This window comes from Melanerpes formicivorus, unplaced genomic scaffold, assembly GCF_026170545.1.
Source record: "Melanerpes formicivorus ecotype bairdi unplaced genomic scaffold, bMelFor1.0.p_v2 SCAF_39, whole genome shotgun sequence".
NCBI classification, from domain to species: Eukaryota; Metazoa; Chordata; class Aves; order Piciformes; family Picidae; genus Melanerpes; species Melanerpes formicivorus.
In genome coordinates, this window is record NW_027142391.1 from 6,235,907 (window position 1) to 6,257,433 (window position 21,527).

At 42.3% G+C, this 21,527-nt stretch overlaps 1 protein-coding gene across 3 annotated transcripts in view; it reads left to right on the top strand.

Moving 5' to 3' along the window:
• Positions 1-21,527, top strand: part of PRDM2 (PR/SET domain 2) — a 69,325-nt gene that overhangs the window by 36,045 nt on the left and 11,753 nt on the right. For 2 of the 3 annotated variants that reach the window (XM_068158482.1, XM_068158485.1), the window contains exons 7-8: positions 12,895-13,005; positions 13,493-17,864. In XM_068158482.1, the coding sequence (XP_068014583.1) occupies positions 12,895-13,005; positions 13,493-17,864 (4,483 nt within the window). Of the gene's footprint in view, positions 1-12,894; positions 13,006-13,492; positions 17,865-19,908; positions 21,253-21,527 lie in introns of those variants that run through there. The other variant, XM_068158484.1, reaches the window with a different exon arrangement.

Consider the following 21,527-nt stretch of genomic DNA (forward strand, 5'->3'; position numbering starts at 1 on the left):
CAGCTTACCTGTCCTCAGTGTTTGTGCCTGAGTGCTGAAGTGCACACCTTTGCCATAGAGTCACACTCTTCAAAGGGAATATATATGTGATATTGCTGCCAGACTACAGTTGCCTTGGGCTCTTACTCTGAGTAGGTCATACTAAAATTTAGGGAGTTGAGTGAAAAATGGCCTTTACTGCAAAGTGTTCTGTTGCAGGTTGCAGGTAGAGAGCAGAGTCTGGCTTTTCAGATCTTAGGGACCCTTGGCAGGGATTGCAGAAGCCAAGTGGACTTTGTGTTGACACTTTGGTCGTAGCTACCAAATCCTTAACTGGAGAGCCTGGAGGCTGACACTCAACAATCTCATAGATGAGAGTGATGTTTTTTCTGGTTCCTTGCCTACAAATGAAAATGTCCAAGTTGCTTCTCAGTGAGGTTTTATTTTTGTATTCTGTTTTAGCTGACATTTTGTGCTATGAAATGTGTGCAATGAAATGAGCAAGAGACTTTGACATGAAAGCCTTAGTTTCATCTGAACAGGTTAGTCTTGAATGGAGCAGTTAACTGGGCAGAAGACAAATAGGTTTGTCCTGTGACTGGGATTTGTTTTCACTTTATTTGAAAAATGGAGGAAGCTGCCATTCCCTGTGGTGGCTTTGCAAACGTGTTGACCTTTCTTGGTTGTAGAAAATAAGCAGATACCAGTTTGCTGTTGTCTGGTTTGGGGTATTTAGTAACTTCTGTTGTTGGTTCTGTTGAGTGCTGGCAGTTGCTCTTGTCCTGTAGCAGTCCCTTTGACACCTTGAGAAATGCACAGGTTGGGCAGGTGAAGCATTAACAGTTCCTTTGAAAGCAGGATTTAATAGATTTTGTGTTATCAGAGAAGACTGAAAACCATTTCTCTGTCAAAAGATCAGTGGGTTGCAGCTGAAATGAAGGAAACATTTGGTCTCTCAGAGAACTAAGCAACTCTTCCCCAATTTCTCAGCAGTTAAACATGATTCTGGGGCTGCATTGTACAATGAAATAATGAGTTGATGTGGTGTTTACCCTTCTCCTTTACCTGCTTTTCTGTATTAGGAAGGACCTGCAGTGATATGCTGCTGTATGACCTTGGATTGTTGCTCTGAAGTTGGAGGGATATGAGTCTTTCTGAATTTACCAGAAGCAGGGAAGCAAGGTTTTAATGTCTACAAATGTGTCATGACCCATAGCTGCTTATTAACAATTAAAGAGGTTCCCTGTTAGGTTGGAGACCCAGTAATATTTTTAATGGGGACTAATGGAAACAAGCTAGGCATTTACTACAGGAGGTAGGTAATTCCATTTTTGTCATCTCTGCTGTGAAGTGGTTGATCGTGTTGTTTCCCTTACCTTGTGCAAATACAGTGCCTGTCATTTGACAGATGCTGGTTTTACCTTGCAGTTCTTAGTGTCTGAGCAAAAAGCTCAGGGAAATGAGGAATGTGCTGCCTGTGTTTCACCCCACTGAATCCCCCAGAGTAAAGATTACCTCTGCAAGTTGTGGTGAAGAAAAATGAGAATAAGAAGGTTAAAGAAAAGAAGACTGTAAATGTGTGCTAAGGAAGGGAGTGAAACACATTGTGAAACAGGAGGGGATGATTTTACTGACAATACAGTCTGGAGGAAAAAACTCGAGAGTAATGACATGTAGGGATGGTAAACAAAAGGATTTGGTTGGGTAAAAACCAATCACAAAGGATGAATTTGAGTTAGGGCAAGTAAAAAGTCAAGTGTGACCTTGTAGCTATTCTGAGGGGGTTAATTTTATACATGGAAGATCTAATCTGGTGGTAGCAGCCCTGTCCAGATCCTGCATCTGTGAGAGGCTTTGCTCTTGTTTCTTTAGTGCTGGAGACTCCTGTTACAGGAATCCCAGCGCTCCGGTTAGGTACAAAGGCAGGCCTGTTTCCTGGGAATTGTAGCCCTTGTACAGCTGCATTCTCTGAGTAAAGCCATAGCCCATGGCTGGGCAAACGTTTGGATAAACTCTGCAGTTCTGCTCTTCCATCCAACTGCAGTTTTTCAGGAGTCCTGTTTGGCGTGGTGGGGCAAAGTCGCTCTGAATAGCAGGACACCGCCTTTATCAGCAGGGCATGAAGGGCATTAGCTTTTGGGGCTACATGTGAAATTTACAGTCCCTTCTCCTGTTAATTCTTAATTTTTACAATGTCACTTATTACTGTGCCCACCACTGAATTGGATCATACTCCCTTTGCCAAACAGCAGGTAAAGTCCTCAGTAGTTACCTTTAAAGATAACTTGGTTAAAACCCAGATACTGCTCTAACCCTCTCAGATGTTTAGTGATCCACGTAGGGCCACCACAAATACTTGGGTTGGTTGTTACAGAGAAAAGCAAACTGATGTAATAGTGAGCATTGTAAACTTTGTGATGGCAGTAGCCCTGGGAGGTCCATCATTTGGATTATTTTGCAAATGGTGTTGTCAGAATACATCTTATTGCTTAATTATCTGAGTGTAGCTTCATTTCAGGGTCAGGGACAAAAAAAAAAGCCATTTCAGGCTGAGCTAGAGTGAATGTAGAAGCAGCATGTTCTGGATTGAAGTAAATGCTCATTTTCATTAAAGTGGAGGTTTCAATTTTGTCTTATTCTGTGTTTAAGTAGAAAATGGGGATGCTCTATTTTTAACTGAATTGTACATAAAAGCCAGCTAAATATAGAGAAGACCAATGACTTTTGGGAGGATCTGTATGCCAGCTGTTGTTTCTTTTGCTGCTTCTTTTGTTTTAATAGTTGGCAAAATGAAGGCTAATGGAGTCTAACTACAGAGAAGAATGTTTATTGTATTTTCTGTAATGGGCTGGCTGTGTCACTGGTGGCTGGGCTTAGCTATCAAGTAACTTGCTAGGAATTTGTAGTGAATGGTGGGAGGCTGTGTTATTAGGGAGGGTAGGAGGTAGAAACACACCACAATGTGGAGAGATTGAGAAATTCTGATTGCATGTTTGGCTGCTCTGCTGTTGTAGTTTCAGAAATATTGGCATGGGGGCAGAAATAACATTTTCTTAAATCCTGCTAAGATAAAAGCTCTGCTTAATTATTTACACTTAATTGTTTCATCACAGGCCTTGTGTGGGTTAAAATTGCATAGAATTAAACCCTGTGGATGTTTGTTTGCCATACTTTGCTGGGTGACATTCTGTGCTACTTAAGTCATTAGGGATGAGTAAGTCTTGTAGTCTATAAACTGAGGACTTCCTATGATTTATGCTCTATGTAGGTAGTCAGAAGGCATAAGACATTAAGGAACTGACTGACATGTGCTGGTGTGGGTGTCATACTATTGCAAATAGTATAGAGTCCTTTTTGAGCAAAGATGATCCAAAGGCTGGGCCACCTCTGCTGTGAGGATAGACTGAGGGAGCTGGGTTTGTTCAGCCTGGTGAAGAGAAGACTCTGGGTGCACCTTAGAGCTGCCTTCCAGTCCCTGAAGGGATCCTACAGGAAGGCTGCAGAGGGACTTTTTATATGGGTGTGCAGCGACAGGATGAGGGGGAATGGTTTGAAGCTGAGGGAGAGCAGAGTTAGACTGGAGCTTAGGAAGAAGCTCTTCAGTATGAGGGTAGTGAGACTCTGGAACAGGTTGCCTAAAGAGATTATGGATGTCTCCTCCCTGGGGGTGCTCAAAGCTAGGTTAGATGAGGCCTTGAGTAACCAAGTGTAGTTGAGAGGCATCCCTGCCTGTCGTAGGGGGGTTGGAGTAGATGATCTCTAAGGTCCCTTCCAACCCAACCCATTCTATGATATTTCTTGCAGAGAGTGGTGGTCCATAATTTACAAAAGGGGCATGTGAAAGAGACTGGAGAATATTCTTATCTTAATTTTTGTGGGCTGGGGTAATACCACACAGTGAAGAGAGACTTCTGCTTTGTAGGATTTTTTTTAGCCTAAATGCCCTTTTTGGGGTTTTTTAATCTGTTTATCTGGGTTTTGTGAATAGCTTCAGCTAAGTTGTTCTGGGCTCATGTAGAACTCCATATCATGGCAATATATTGCCTCCTGCAAGTTGTTGCATCATTTCTTTGTGCTGGCATGCCATACCTTATTATGCCATGCTAACACTTCTTGTACTGATTACCAGCTACTTTAAACAGTTCATGGTGTGATATAGTAACATGATCTTCAGTGCTGTCATTGAAGTGGAGACTCTGTCAAACATTTGCAGGAATTGGTGTTTTAAATAGCCCAGCCCAGAATTTTCTTATTTTCCATGGCAACAAGTTCATCTGTATGCAAATGTCATGTTAACAGTAAGTGCATTGCTCTGTTTCTTTCTGCAAAATGAGTGTTTGGGTGCTTAGCAGAAGCATTTAAAGGCATAGTTTGGGCTGAGGGCATCTGTCTTCAGGTTTGTGGAAGTGTCTTCCCAAGGTGAGACTTCACTGCAACATTTATAATCTGGTCAGGAAAGGCAATGATTAAATTGCTGCTATTTAGCCATCACTTTGTATATAATGTGTAGCAATATCAACAAGCAGTTTGGTACTGATAGAATTACTCTTGTGGTAGAATTACTCTTCAGTTCCATGCTTATTCTGTGCCTTTTTCTCCTGCTTCTACCCTGTAAAGTTGCAAAGTACTTTTTTTAAGGAAGTGAGATGCTAGGTCTGCTGGGGAAAAAATGAGCTAAGAACTTTGCTCATTACATTTGCTTTTTGTTCCTTGTAGCAAGCAGCCTTTTATCTCTGCTGCTGCTCTTTGTGGTCTTCAAATGGCGCTAGCAGTACTGGTCATGGAGTCTGGAACTAGAGCCAGGGAAAATAGATTATCTAGAACAACGGGACAGGCAGCTCGTCTTCAGAGTCCTTGCTTCTGTAACTTCTGCTTTGAAATATCCCTCCTGGAGACTGTTAGTACCACTTGACTCCTATGACCCTGTTACAGGACAGACTGAGTGCACTTTAGCCTCTCCTCCCAGCCTGTGGTGGAAGGAGGTGGAGGGATGAAGGCAGCCTAGGGTGGTCAGCCCCTGGTATTTCAGTGAGTTGGGATCACGGGCAGTTCAAGTGCGATGTCCTGCTGAGCCTTTGTCACAAGAACAGTGGTGGGGTTGTGCTGAGCACAAGGCCCGACAGATAATGTGAGCTTCCAGCTGTGGGAGGAAGCAATCCAGCAGAGAATGGTGAGGCCAACATAGGCTCAGTGTCCACTTTTGTAGTGCAGGGGGAGGCCTTTGCCTGTGAATAACTTCCAAGCTGCTTTTCCAAAGTACATAGATGCATGTGTTGGCCCTCTCCACATTATTTGATGTATTAGGTGTGAGCAGATTGATACAGAACTAAGATCTTTTGAACCTCTACGTTATTCTCATGAGCCAGGAGTTAAACTCCCTTTGTGGTACACTTAGTACACTGTTTAACAGCCCCTGTTAATTTTAGCATTGCATTTGCTTAACAGTACCTGAAATGCTGCTGACTTAAACTAGTTGTGTCTGATAACTTCCTAAAGGTGTTGCAAGAAAAATGCCCCACCAATTATTATTATGATGGATTGAAGGAAACGGGGTGATGATGGCACTTAAACGTTGTCTTTCTCTGCACATTGTCATGCACCCTTCCCTTGACGGCATTGCTGCAATACGCCTCTTAATGAGACTCTGCATGGAGCCATTCAGCTGTAATTGACAGCCCCTTTAATTAGGTGTTTGTTTCCAAAAATTGAGCTGTGGCTGGGATTTCACCCTTAGAATTGGTGGGCTATAAATGAAAGATGTGCTGCTTTAGCATCCTGGAGAAACTCTTCTTTTTTCCTGTTTTTTTTTTCACTGGTCGGTTTTAGGGAGATCTAATCTTGAAAGCGGAGGAGTTGGTTGATGGGTACCTTCCTGTCTAGCAGAGGAGACTTGTCATAAGGTGTTATTTTGAAGTGTGTGTGCACTCCAGGTGGGATGCCAAGTTGGAAAATGCTCCTGGTGTAGCAACAATAAAATAAAAGCTTTTTTTTTTTCTGGCTTGAATCGCATCAGAATGTGACAAGAGAGATGCCACCAAAGCTGCTCTATGGCAGCACTTGGCTATCTGAACCTCAGGGTCTGGGGAGGAGTCTTATTGGGCTCTGTAGTCAGTTTTCATGCCAGGCACAAGAGCAGTTTTCCCCAAAGCGTTTTGGTAGGCAGTGATATCATGTTTTGTTTCAAGTTGGAAGCTTCTGAGTTCAAAAGACTTTCCCCCTGCTTCCAGGTGATCACAGAATCATAGAATGCTCTTGGCTGGAAGGGACCTCCACAGGTCATCTAGTCCAACCCTCCTGCAGTCAGCAGGGACACCCTCCACTAGATCAGGCTGCTGAGCCTTCTTCAGCCTGACCTTGAATATCTCCAGGGATGGGGCCTCAACTGCCTCCACGAGCAACCTGTTCCAGTGTTCCAACACCGTCATGGCAAAAAACTTGTTCCCAACATCCACTCTAAGTCTCCTCTTCTCTAATTTCAAACCATTGCCCCTTGTCCTATCACTGTAGGCCTTTGAAAACAGTCCCTCTGCAGCCCTTTTGTAGTCTCCTTAATGTGTGTGTTCTGAAACACACTTCAGAGTTTTTTAAGCTCTGCTTACTCTCTTCCAGTTTCAAAGCAACATTGAAATGCAAGCAGTTAAAAGGAACTTGGCTGTGTTTTGGTATTAACAGTAGTATTCTGTAAGAAAGATTGGAAATTGGTGTCATAATATTTAAATAACTTTGTTTTACTGAAAGGGAATTGTTGAGGTTTCTTCTTTCAGGGTTTTAATGTTCTCTATTCCTGATGTACTATTTAGTAGCTTTGTGGCTTCCCCCTTCTATTTTAAGTCTCACTTCCTCTTTCCCCAATGATTTGCAGTGTGACATTTTGACCAGTGTAGTGAAATAACCTCACCTACCCTAGATCACTTAGAACTTTGGTGAGCAATTTAGAAATGACTTAGAATCACAGAAGCAGTCAGGTTGGAAAAGACCTCTGAGATCTTCAAGTCCTACTTATCACCCAACACCATCTGATCAATTAAACTATGGCACTAAGTCTCTTATCTAGTCTCTTTTTAATCACTTCCAGGGACGGTGACTCTACCACCTCCCTGGGCAGCACAATCCAATGGCCAATCTCTTCTTCTGTGATGAGTTTCTTCCTAACATCCAGCCTAAACCTCCCCTGGTGCAGCTTGAGACTGTGTCCTCTAAATTACAATAGGCTGTGAGATGGCAGAATGCTGCGAGTCAAATACTCTTTGACACAGTAATGTGGTGGAAGGTTGAGTCTTCAGTGCTTAGCCTGCGAACCACCCTGCAGTGAACTGTACTATACCCTTTGAATCTGGGCAATTTGCTTAGATCTTTAAATAAAATACCTAACAGAACCTTATGGCTTTGAGGTCAGGGTTTCAGCAAATTGCTGTGACCCCATGATTACACAACTAATCCTCATATACATTTATTTAGATACATATGAGGCATGGCCTACCTACCAGCCTTCCTGAAGTGGTAAGTCATCTTGGCTGTTCTCAGTGACTATAAGACAGCTCTTCACACACAGGTATGTTGTTGCTGTTTTCAGCCAAGAGGTTTGCAATTCAGCTTTGCTGGTAGAGAGTAATCAAGGTTTTCTAAGCAAGATTTCACTGTGTAATGACCCATGGCTAATGGCAGAATAAAAACAATAATCAAAACTAATCCAAGTGAAGATGCTTAACTGTTAACAGAGGATGCCTTAAAGGAACAGCCTGAGCATTCACATCTTCATAAGGGGTGTTTTGAATTCAGTGCCTTTTTTGGTTCTTGGTTGCTTCAGCCCTTAATTGCATTTATTAAATACATAGTCTGCTGTGACAGTCACAGTTGGGCAACACTAAGTCATCACTGCAGTGTTTCTGTTTCTGCATTTTTTTTCATGCTCCTCCAGCTAGCACAACTTGGGGTTTAATTGTTTTTTGAGCAATCTCTGTTGTTATGTTGAATATGACTTTTTCTGTGCATGTAAAAGGCATTCCTTTTTTCTAGCCTCTCTTCCAGAACAAACAGCTTGTCAGATTTTTACAGATGCCTGGAGGTTTAAGGAATTTACTTGGAAAAGCATGACATCTGTCAGTGCTCTGCATACAGGAATCCTGGTGCCCAGCAAACTATCTCAAACTCCAAAATCAGTTTGCAGCAGGATTGTGGAATTCCTGAGTAAGAATAATGCAGGCATGGTCATGCAGTTGTCTCCTGTGGAATGTTCCTGAAGGATTTTTTAGCTTGTGTGTGCACTTAATCTTTATTTCTCCTTCTCTCCAATGCCAAAATACTGATTTAGTTTTTTCAATAGGAGCAAGAGAGGAAAAAAAATAAATAATTGAATAGTAGCAACTGCTGTGTGGGATTGATGCAAATTTTCACTCATCTGAACCAGTCCCAGGGGGATCTGACTAGAGAGCTTACGTCATGACACTGTAGTTTACATCATGAAACTGCATTGTGATCACCATCAGTCTGGCCTTTAGCCATATCCTTTTGAGGTGGCTGCACTCCTCTCTGCCCTGAAAATACTTAACTAGGGTTCTCTGAGGTAGCTTCTCCGCTGTTCTCCAGGAGATGAGATTGGGGCAGGTATCTCTGGTGCCTGGAAGTCACAGCACAGATGTGGTCGATCCATTAGCAGGCTGCAGTTAGTTGTTGACTCCAGATTTTAAAGGAATACTGCAAACTCATACCAGTAATTCTTCTCCCTTATTAACTCAAGGTTTTAGGGAGGCAAATCTTTCACAATTCTTAGAAGTGATTAAAACAGTGTTTTGAGATCAGATATGAGTGTCCTTTTTACTTTATGATCTTAGCTCTGAACATGTTTGGCGCTGCGCTTAGAGGTTATTAAAGATAATAGCATCTTGTACCGTTTAGCAATGCTTAATTACAGAATTCAGCTCCAACTGAATGGAAAGGCTGTGTTTAATTCCCTCCTGGCATCTGAGTATGCTTGTCCCATCCCACCAGAGATAATGCAGAGGTTTTACAGTTTCCCATTAGTACTTTCATTAACAGCAGAAACAGGAGCACAGGCGATAGGTTTTCAGATGTCAATTTTTAATCAGTAAAATAAACCATGGGCAAATAAATACTATTTGTCTCTTAAGTTCTTACTCTGTTGTCAACTGAAGCCCTCTGAAATGAGGGGGACTATAACATAAGCAGCACCAATTACCCAGGCATTGGCAGTAGCATGAGGTCTTCTGTCCCTGTGTTTGTGCTAAATGTTACATGGGTATTGTAAAGGTTTAAAGGCAGCTAATGCTTGTGCTGAGCTATCTACAACAGAAGTGAGGGAAAGGGGAGAAAAAAGGAGCTACAGTGAAGGACTAATTTGTGAGACAAATTGATGCATTCCTCTTTTGTCACCGTAGACAAGTAGCTACTTCCCATCTGTTTCTTTCATTCATTTTCCTTTGCATCTTTCTTTTGCAATTCTTCTAATGCAGATACACATATATTAAGTTCTGCCCTTCATTTATTCCTTTGTCATTGTTTCCATTTCACTTTCCCTGTGTTTCATTCCTGTATCTTTCTTGTTTAGACCAAGTGGAGGATCCAGCTGGCAGTAGCAGCCATGTAGGACCCTTCAGGAACCTGATGGTAAGTGCACGTGTGTACTTATACTCAGGTTTCCACCAGGTTCTGTACTGAGGCATTTTCCCTCTCCTGCAGGCTTACCTTAGCTCATGACCTCTTAAACTGTGAGAACATCAAGGACAAACCTTTATATCAGGAGTAGGAGTTTTCCACTGCAGGAAGAAATGATGCAGATAGAATAAACTGAATCCTTTATTTAGAACAAACCAAACCAGGTTGGAAGAGACCTTCAAGATCATCGCGTCCAACCCATCAACCAATCCAACCCACCCAAACAGCTAACCCATGGCACCAAGTACCCCATCAAGATCTTTCAGGTTTCACAGATTTTAGACTTTGAGAACTCACAGAGGAAAAGTCTTACCAAAAGCTATTCATGGATTGATAGAATGGTTTTGGGCTGGAAAGGAAATAGCTTCAAAAGCTCCTGAACTCCAGATAAGTGAAAGCTAGGAGAAGATATCAGTGAAGTGTCACTTTTACTCTTACTGTCTTCCTGGACATCTGCTACTGAACATTCAAGGCTGTGGAGTGAATGCATTGGGGAAAGTCATTGCCATGCTGGAGCTTAGGGAACTCTTAACCTTTAGAAAGAAAGCTGCAGCATAGAAATTGAACAAACTGAAGCTGGTGAAGGGAAAACGTCACAAGTGAGTTGGTGTCTCCGGTTGATGCGTGTCAGAAATCGATCTGCCGCATCTAAAATTATGTCCGCGCGCAAGCACTTTCCCTCGCTATTCTGAGTAAGGGCAAGTAGGTGCTAGATGAATCTTCTCTTCAAATGTGGTTATGCTTAAAGGCCAAGAACTTGAAACATTTCCAGCAGTATTAGTGAGCAGGTTGCATCATGAGCAGGTTGCATCTTTTTTTTCCCCCCCCCAAGTGATGTGGCAGAACTTGCAGATGATCTTTCCGTCAATAGCATAAGGAGGCCTTTGACTCAAGTAAGTTGATTCCACGCACAAATCCTGCTCTTCTGGTGACTTCCCAGATTGCAGTTGGAGTTGAGCTATATGAATTTGATGTTAGAGAAGTGGCCAATAGTTTGGAAAACCTGAAGTGGTCACAGAATACCTTTGGTTGGAAGAGACCTTCAAGACCATCCGGTCCAACCTTTGACCCAACGTGTGCATGCTTTAGCTCTCGTGAGTGATTTTTGTTGTTTGTGCATCTTTGACCTCGCACAGTAGAATTCTCATCTTGTTACATGAAAGAATTAATTTGGTCTGGGTTTGAAGGCTTTTGCAGTAACCTGTCATTACCCTGAAATTCATTGCTGCTGTACAACTGCCCTGTGACTTCACCTGCAGTGCCATCCTGTGCTGCGCCATCCAGTAAAATGTTGTCTCGAACCCTGGCCAAGTTTGGCAGAGTTGAAGGAGGCCTGTGGACCAGTCTGTTCCTTCTTGCTTCCAGTCTCACCTGTAGGGGTGGGAGATGAACCTAGACTTGTCTTTTAAGTCAAGATACCAATGATGGTCTTCAAATGATAAGCTGTCTGCAGAAAAGCTGGTAGGTTTTAAAGGATTCTAGGAATTAAGTTCTTTTGCATCATTCCTAAGGTGCATTGTGATGCAGGTTTACTTCCCTAGGAATGCATCAACATTTTACACTAAGACTTTTTACCTAGAACTGCAGCTGTTTGGTTGTGCTGCTGTAGATTTCCAGAGCAATTTGAGGTGACTTGACAGATATTTCTGGAAACCTATTTAAAAGCCTTCATACTCAGCTCTTGGTACAACCATTTGTATCTTGGTACAAACATTAAAGGTGCTGATCATAAATTATGTGCAAGTTGGACATTCAGTAGCCTGTGGGGCAGGGATGTGCTTCAACTTGTACTGCCTGTGTGAACACTAAAAGATATGCTGAATCTTCTGGCAACTTGCAGGTGTTTGGTTTAAAATGTAATAGAATATTGTCAAATAAAGCAGTGTTGCTTCATTATGGCAGGTTTAGACAGAGGGTTTGTTACAGTAATTGAGGAGCTCCTGAGATCATTGCTTGTTCAGGGGCACGTGTGTGTTTTGTAAAGGTGATAAACTCAATTCTGAGTGACTTGTGAGTTTCTCAGACTAAAAGCTGTTAAAGTGGAATGAGAAGGTTTAAAAAACACATCATTACATGAAACAAACACCCTGGAATTTAGGGGGAGCCTGTGAAATCTGAGCTCTTGGAGAGGAAATACTGAGAATTATTTAGAGTGTTAACTAAACCCAAAGTTTTCCTTTTAGAGCTGACCTGTCTGGTCTGTTCTGTAGGTGGTGCATACTTGGAAGAGCCCAGTTTGAATAGAGAAACTTTCCTTTTTTTTTAAAGGCATTTCAGTTTCTTGGCTCAAAATGGGGAAAAAATATTTTTGAGGAAGGAAAAAAGAAGGAACTTGTTGACAGGATTGTGAGTTGGAAGAATGTGCATCTAAATAAGAAATGGATTTGAGGTTATGATGCATACTTCTGGGTAGAGGGAAGGGTCCTTGTGTGAAAAAGGAGCCTTTTGTGTTGGAAGGAGGCAAAGGAGGAATTTGGGTTACTGCTGCTGAAGTGTTCAATGCTTTTACATCTTGCACTGGTCAGGTCTTTGCATAATGCCATTTTGCCTTACTGTTGTGTTCATCAGCCTGTGCCACTAATACATGCTGCTTAATTTTGCTGACAGGAAGCACTGGCAAACTTGTCTGTGTCAGTGGACATAAGAATACCTTTATCTTTTACTGTTCCCTGGTTTTGTTGGTTTTGCTGCCTTTGCCTTGTTGGTCAAGATCATGCTGCTTTTACTCTTCTCCTCATGTTACTACTTTGTACTTACAATTCTATTCAAGTCATTATTCAGAGCATCCTTACAAGTAGAGAAGCCTCTCTGGGTTTCTCCTTCCTAAGGTGGTCCAGTTGATACTAAGGATTAACAGTATATGAAGAAATGTTGTACTCTCCATATGTTATATCAGGTACAGTAATTTAACAGCCATATGAAGGTGTCGGGGAGCTCTCATGTGAGCTGGTTAACTCTGGACAGTGAATTTCTGTTATAGTCTATTCTTGAAGTGTTCTGGAGCTTTAGAGTTTTAGAAACTCCTTGTTTCATTTACTTTTAATTTCTTCTAGTTCTAGGGACTCACTGATTTACCTGAATGCTGCCATTTTTACTGATCTGCCATTTGTACTCCTCAGCAAAACAGGGTTTCTCCAGAAGTTTGTTGCATTCCAATGCTGGGTGGTTGAATTCTGCCACTCAAATGTGAGTAATAAAAGTTGTTGAATGTGAATAATGAATGTTGGGGTTTTGTCTCCTCAGGTAAGAAAAAGACTCAGGAAGGTAAAAACAAGGGAAAGAAGGCAGCTGATACGAAACAGAAAAAGGCTGATTTGGATTCTACTTCTGCAGATATGAGGGATGCTAAAGAGGGTAAGTTCTCAGGTAGCTTCTTTTTATTCCCCTTCCAACTATTTTTTTTCAGTCAAAGGACACTTTTTGTCATGCTTCATGTTAGCATGTTATGTTAGTGTAACAAAGTGAACATGTCTATTGCTTGCCCAAAAGTTTCTATTTGTAAAGAGCTTGAGTATCAGAAGTATGCCATTAAACAGGCAACTCTGACAACAGGAAAAACCAATGCCTTGTAAACTTTAGACATAAATGCAAACAGCTTAGAACAGAAGAGCAGAACTAATTCCTTATTCTAAAAATGCTTCATTTGGAGCTTAATTAAACAGGTAATTAGTACAGTTTTACTCTTAATGTTGAATCATAGCAGTGAGAAGTAGTGGCACTGTGTTGGGTCATAAGTGCTGGCTATGTTGTGTTGGAGGAAAAGTTATAAGGAAGATGCAGAATTCTTTGAAGAGTTGGGTAAAAATGCCTCATGCTTTTCTTCTCCTATTTTATGTATCAGGTCATAAAGAGGAAGATGAAACACCTTCTGTTTCTGCTGTACTGTCCCTGGAGCAAACAGCTGTGATTCAGGAGATGGTGAATCAGGATGTACTTCCAAAGCTGATGATCCCCAGTCCTACCAGTGAACCACAAATAGTGACTGAAGACAAGCAAGAAGAAATAATCAACTGTGCATCAGATGATTTAGATGATGATGAAGAGGAGGATGATGAAGAGGAAGAAGACGAAGAGGAAGTAGAAGATCCCAATATGCCTAAAGAAAACGCTGAAATGCCTTTGATATGTGAAGAAAAGTTAGAGTCTGTGGAGGAGCAGAAGAGTCTGTCAGAAGAATCGCCAGAAAGCTCTCCAAAGAAAAAGCTTGTTGTGAAAATTCCAAAAGCTAGAGGCGAATCCAACGGTGATGTTCAGGAAACATTCATGTTTCCTTGTCAGCACTGCGAGAGGAAGTTCACAACCAAGCAAGGCCTGGAACGCCACATGCACATCCACATATCTACTATCAACCACGCTTTCAAGTGTCGGTACTGCGGGAAAGCCTTCGGCACTCAAATCAACAGGCGAAGGCACGAGCGACGCCACGAGTCGGGGCTGAAAAGGAAACCCTTCCTAACACTAACATCATCACAGCACTTGGATAATGTTGGTGAGAACCAAATAATTGTGGATGATGGTCTTAAAGATGACCTGAACGTTTCAAGTCTTGTGCAAGACTCTGTTGTCCTGGATTCGGAGAAAGTTTCCCAGGAGTTGTCCAACTCTGCTTTTGCTGAGGAGAATAAGGAGCCCAAAGAATTGCATCCCTGCAAATACTGCAAAAAGGTTTTTGGAACTCACACCAACATGAGGAGGCACCAGCGCAGGGTTCACGAACGCCATCTCATTCCCAAAGGTGTCAGGAGAAAAGGATTCTTCACCGAGGAGCCACCGCTTCAGATAGAGCAGGCCCCGCCGGTCCAGAGCGTGTACATAGCAAGCACGGAGATAGAAGAGGAAGGGGAAGTAGATGATGTCTATATTATGGATATTTCCAGCAATATCTCTGAAAATTTAAATTATTACATTGATGGTAAAATTCAGTCCAACAGCAGCACTAGCAACTGTGATGTGATTCAGATGGAGTCCAACTCTGCAGACTTGTATGGGCTAAATTGTATAATCAGCCCAGTCACGGTGGAAATTGCCCCAAATTTAAAGGTCACGCCAACACACGTGAATGAACCTCCTAAGGAACCCTCCAGCAGTGGGAGCAATGAATCCAAAAAGAGGAGAACTGCCAGCCCACCTCTTGTACCAAAAATAAAAACTGAAATAGACCCAGAACCTATAACTCCTACTAGTTCTTTAAATCTTCCTCTGAGCATTTCAACAGAAAGCTTGCCTTTCAACAAAGAGAAAGGGGTTTATTTGTCATCCAAATTAAAACAGCTTCTTCAGACGCAGGACAGTAAGAAGATAACTCCATCGAGTGAAATCCCTAAGCTAGGGCCTTCTGTTACATCATCACCCATTTTGCCTCCAGTATCAGGTAGATTTAAAAGAAGGACCAGCTCTCCTCCCAGTTCTCCCCAGCACAGCCCAGTACTTCGAGACTTCAAATCAGGTGAGGGAAAAACTGTCTGGAATGATAATATTCGGAGTTCAAAGATGCCAAAGTTAGAAAGCCACAGCAGCTCACCTGCTTGGAGCTTGACTGGACGGGAGGAGAAAGAGCCTCCGAGCCCTCATTGCTTTGAAGACTACAAAATCTCCAAAGATTGGACAGCAGCTCCAGCTTTTGGCAGTGTGTGCAACCAGCAGCCACTGGATTTATCCAGTGGTGTGAAACAAAGGTCTGACGTCAAAAACAAGAATCAGGTTCCCTGGGAATCTGTTTTAGATCTAAGTGTGCATAAGAAGCCTGGCAGCGATGCTGAAATTAGGGACTATAAAGAAAATTCCATACAGCCAACCTGTAGTGGTGTTAAAAAGAAGAAACCAACCACCTGCATGTTACAGAAGGTCCTGCTCAATGAGTATAACGGGACAGATGCAGCCACGGACAGCACGCTCGGTGTGAACGCGAGCGCGAGTCCGAGCAAAGCCCTGGAGCCTCAGGCAGAACCTGATGTGGATCCCAGTCTGTCTGCATCATCTTCTGTTGACACTCAGCCCCTCAGTTCCTCTGCTTCCCCTGTGCCACAGGCATCTGCTGTACCTCCCGTGTGCCAGCTGCCTCCTTTGTTAACACCAACCAATCCTCCTTCCCCTCCGCCCTGCCCGCCTGTGCTAACAGTTGCTACATCACCGCCTCCCCTCCTTCCACCGATGCCCTTACCAACTCCAGATGTCTCTGCCAGCGCCACTAACACTTCGTCCTGTCCATCACCGCTTTCTAACACTACCACCCAGTCCCCTCTACCAGTTCTTTCACCTACGGTTTCTCCTTCTCCATCCCCTGTTCCTTCCGTTGAACCTCTTATTTCTGCCGCTTCACCTGGTCCGCCCACCCTCTCTTCCTCGTCTTCCTCCTCCTCCTCTTCTTCCTCTTTCTCCTCCTCTTCATCTTCATCATCCCCATCTCCACCACCCCTTTCTGTGGTTTCTTCTGTTGTTTCCTCTGCTGATAATCTTGAAAATACTCTCCCGATGATCAAACAGGAGGAAGCTGAAACTGAGCAGCAGAAAGCGCGAGAAGATCCTCACACTTCAAGCGAATCGGAAGGAGTCGTGCAGGAAACCTTCAACAAAAGCTTTGTGTGCAATGTCTGCGAATCACCTTTCCTTTCCATTAAAGACCTAACCAAGCATTTATCCATTCATGCTGAAGAATGGCCCTTCAAATGTGAATTCTGTGTACAGCTTTTTAGGGATAAAACAGACTTGTCAGAACACCGCTTTCTGCTTCACGGAGTAGGAAATATCTTTGTTTGCTCGGTCTGCAAAAAGGAGTTTGCTTTTTTGTGCAATTTGCAGCAGCATCAGCGAGATCTCCATCCAGACAAAGAGTGCACACATCACGAGTTTGAAAGTGGGACTTTGAGACCCCAGAATTTTACTGACCCCAGTAAGGCCAACGCGGAGCACATGCAGAGCCTGCCGGAGGATTCTTTGGAACCTTCGAAAGAGGAGGAGGAGGATGAAGATCTGAATGATTCCTCTGAGGAGCTTTATACTACTATAAAAATAATGGCTTCTGGAGTAAAATCTAAAGATCCAGATGTTCGTATGGGCCTCAACCAACACTACCCGAGCTTTAAACCACCTCCATTTCAGTATCACCATCGTAATCCTATGGGTATTGGGGTTACTGCCACAAACTTCACTACCCACAATATTCCCCAGACTTTTACCACTGCCATTCGATGCACAAAATGTGGGAAGAGCGTGGATAACATGCCTGAGTTACACAAACACATCCTGGCCTGTGCTTCTGCCAGTGATAAAAAGAGATACACCCCTAAAAAAAATCCAGTACCACTGAAACAGACAGTGCAGCCTAAGAATGGCATGGTGGTTCTAGCTGGCCCGGGAAAGAATGCCTTCAGACGAATGGGTCAGCCTAAAAGACTGAATTTTAACGTTGAGATTAGCAAAATGTCCTCAAATAAACTAAAGATAAGTGCATTGAAAAAGAAAAACCAGCTCGTCCAGAAAGCTATCTTGCAAAAAAAGAAATCTGCCCAGCAGAAGGCAGAGCTGAAAAATCATCCATCCGAGTCAGACTCTCACATCTGCCCCTACTGTAACAGAGAGTTTACTTACATTGGGAGCTTGAACAAGCACGCCTCGTACAGCTGTCCCAAAAAACCTATCTCTCCCTCCTCTAAAAAGAACTCCAAAAAAAGTGCAAACTCTTCCCCTGCAAGCAGCGAGAAAGGCAGCAACCAGCGCAGGCGAACGGCGGATGCAGAAATCAAGATGCAGAGCATGCAGCCTCACTTGGGCAAGACCAGAGCACGAACCTCAGGACCTGCACAAATCCAGCTCCCCTCTGCGTCCTTCAGATCCAAACAAAACGTTAAATTTGGGCCTTCCATGCGATCCAAAAAGCCAAACTCTTCATCCCTGAGGAACTCTAGTCCTGTAAGAGTGTCCAAAATGCCCCACGTTGAGGGGAAAAAGGCCAAGATGGTGGCCAAGAACAGTTCCGCTGGAATCTCCAGCAAAGCCTCCCGGAAACTGCACGTCAGGATACAAAGGAATAATAAAGCTGTTTTGCCAAGCAAGTCTGCTGTGGCAAGTAAGAAAAAAGCAGACAGGTTCGCTGTGAAGTCCAGAGAGAGGATTGGGGGACCTATCACACGGAGCCTCCAGCAGGCAGCAAACGCAGAGGCAGCAGAAAACAAAAGAGATGAAAGCAGTGCAAAGCAAGAACTGAAAGATTTCAGGTAAGCATTTACTTTGAAGTTGAAACCACGCAGGAGCACGTTGCTTGCTGCTTTGCCAGTTTTCTTGGCCTTTTATTTTGAGTTTCTCATCCTTAAATAAATAAAAACTGAGAGGTTGCATTTCCTAAACGGTGGTTTAGCAGCTGGGTCATGCTGAGGTATGATGTACATACTTGATGCATTTTGTCATGTTGTCATGAAATAACCTGGTTTGTACAGAGAATGGCTTGAACTAGAAACTGAATTGAACTCTGGAAACAAAACAAAAGAAAAAAAGAAAAGGAAAAGAGAACCCCAATGTCAGTTACCTGAGTGCAAATAAAGTTCACACCATGAAACTTAACCTTCTTGGAGACACTGACCTTGTATTTGATATCCAGCACTGATGGTGGTGTGGGACCGTTCAGGATTTAGTTTCTGGGGGTTTGCTAAACTAAAAATGACTGCTCTTTTTTTTTTTTTTCCTTAATAAAACAACTTTTATTGTTGGGTTTTAATAAAAAGCATTCTCTGCATATCCTAGAAAGAAGGAGGAAAAAGAAAAAAAATCCCAAGCCATGACCAAATACTTCAATAATGTATGTGCATACTGAGTCAGGTGATGAAATATTTCCTATAAGGGCAATAGACATGTAAGAAAAGTTCCATGAACGTGTACATTTGTAAGAAGTCTCATGCTGTTATGTTTCAGTATAAATGAATTTTATAATTAAAGTTCTATTTCTTTTTGAGAAGAAGCATTTTAATCACAAAGGGTAATACTTCAATAAATAAATAAAAGTCTTTAATCTATGTGCCTGAGTCCCGATTTGCATCGTCATGGAGTCTCCTAAATCCAAAGGATCCCTTGCAAAGCGGTTCTGATTTTTGTTAGCATGCTCCTGCCCTCTCTTAAGTCTTGCCAAATGGGTTGCTGGTTGGCTGAGTAACTTCCACAAAGCTCATGGAGTTCTTTTGGGTTTGGTAATTGTGGTGCCTGGCTGTGATGAACACCAAACTTATGGCTGAAGGGAGGATGTTTGTATCGAAGTAAATGATAGCGGAGGAAGGGGATGGCAGCCTCCTTCGGACTGAGCATCCCCTGGCAGAATTTGTCATCAAGTGTCAAACTGTTTGCAGCTCCTCTGTCCTATGGTGAAGACCTCCTAGTTGAAAGCTTTGAGCAAATGCTTCGTAAAGGTTCAACAGAGTTAGTTCAAAGTGCTAGAGGGGAATTTGACTTCAAATAGTCAATACCCAAATTAGGACATGTTGAAGGAGGAAAAATGTTCCCGGAGCTTGGAGACTAATGGTGTAAGAAATGCCTTTGAGGAACAAAAAATGTCCATTAGGCCTGTTCTCTTGGGCCAGGAACATTTTCATGTTACTTAATTCTCATCAGCTGCTCTTTTGGTGTTGTGTGAAACATCTTACATGATGCCAGGAGAGATCAGTAGAGTTTGAAGCCAGAATGACACATCTTGCCATCTAAATTAATCATTTGACCTTAAGCAAAATAAACAGAGTGCTTGGAAATCTGGGCATATGGCAGTTGTTTAATAGCATTTGGGGTAAAGAACAACTGACCTGGGGTTAAGATTTCCTTGAACTGTCTCAAGTACTGTTAGTTGACTTTGGCAGCTTGCAATCTTTCCTGGCTTAATGAATAGCTATAGTAGAAGAATTCTTGCCTTTTGTTTCTGAAATGATGTTCATAAATCTAGATGTAGTCAGCTTTTTGTTCTCTGTCAAGTACATGATATGAAGAAGGGTTTTGCCTTCATACACTAATGTCAGCACAGGCTAAGTTTGCTTCTACTCTAGAAGAATCAGAAAAGGTATTGTATAGGGCTGGGTCACCTCCTCCAGTGAGGTCAGAGAATCTTGGCACTGTGTGTTGGTTTTGGTTTTGTTTTCCCAGGGAATCTTAACTCTTAATATTTTCCATGTAATATTTGTCTCCAAAGTAGTTTTTCACCTTTCAGCTTCTCTGTGTAAACATAGTCCGTTCACAAAAGAGTTTGTGTTGTCATTTATCTTCAGTTTTTGTGTTTTTATTTTCTAGGAATCTGCTGTAAAATCCAAACAAACAAACAAAAGTCCCTTAATGACATGGTAGAGCTGTTGCATGCTCAACTTAGGATAAGCACTACGACAATGGATGTGAAATCCACCAAGCTTGCAAAACCCGCTGAAGCTGACTCACAGTCATAAAATTGCCTGCAGGCTTCTTGCTAATACTCAGTGTCAGGCCCAGACTTTCTTATTTCGTGCCTGAGACACGTGCTGGGCTACAGGATGATACAATAAGAGAGAGGGGTACTGCTCAAAAAACAAAACCAACCCCCCAGGAAGCCATCAAAAGAGTGAGTGGGATTACCTAAAGCAAACCTTTTGCTCTTGTGTCTGCTTCGCTCCTGGGTTTGTCCGTACCGTCACGAATTGCAGCCAGGCAGTTCAGTTGTATTCTTGGCAAAGCAGGTTCCTTGATTGTTGTCAATAATTCAGTGTAGATTCAGGGACAACAAATGTTGCTGCACTCAGAAGTATTTTTTGTCATGTATTACATCTCTTAGAGCCTTTTGTCTACATGAATTGGTAGAGGCCAACCTAGCACGCCCGAATTTTCCTCTCTTCCCCTTTTCCTCTTCACTTTGAGTCTTTTAGATGTCCAGAGTACAATGGGGGAACAAGCCTCATGTGGATGTTTTATGGATTATTTTTTGTTTTCCCTCTAAACTCTTATTTATACATGCAAAACTTTTTCTATAGCAATGAAATCCTGATAGCAGTTTCTAAATACCATATATATAATGAATGCAGTGTATCTTTTTATCAGTAAGAAGCCTAGACCAGGACTCCATGCCTGTATATTTTGAAAAGTTCAATATCTGATTGCTCTCAAAGGTTGTACACCTCTTCTCTAATAACTTAAAGGCAGCAAAAAATGGTTCTGTTGTTCATAACAGCTTTTTATTCTGGAAAATACCTTTGTCATGTGTTCACAGACCTGTCAAGATTAATGACGAGAGTTGATGAGTTAAGTTTCTTCATCCAGCCACCCCATTTATTTTTTTGTTTTGTTTTGTTGTTCTTGACATAAAGTAATCTACCTCTTAAAATTTGTAGTTTAATACTTGTTTGGTGAATTTGTGCCACTTTCACTTTCACTATCATTCCCATTTTGTTACCTTTCTGTTACCGGGGCTGGGGGGAGGACACGATGACTTTCTGTTGAGATATTGTATAAAGCATTTGTAGCAAGTTTCAAAAAGCAAACAAGACCACAAAAAACCCAACAAAATAAAATATTTAAAATTATTTAAATGGTTTTTGGACACTTCAATTGTACCTATATGTGATTTACATTTGACATTAATTCCCTTTTTTTTTTTGTTTGGTTTTGGGTTGTGGGGTTTTTTTTGGGGGGGGGGGCGGGGGAAGGGATGTTATTAATCTTGGAGCATGTTCCTGTATGAGACGTTTGCTGTTAGTTCCGTTGTTCCTTCTCTTGGAGAGTGATATAAAGCCTATTCTAATGAAAACATTAAAAACTACAATTTGACATAAAAGTGGGGTTGTCCTTTGCTTTGGAACCTTGTAGCCTCTGTGAAGATTCTGTAAATGCAGGTAAGCCACTCAAGAGGGTTTTTCCTCCTCCAGCCGACGGTGCGTGATGCAAGT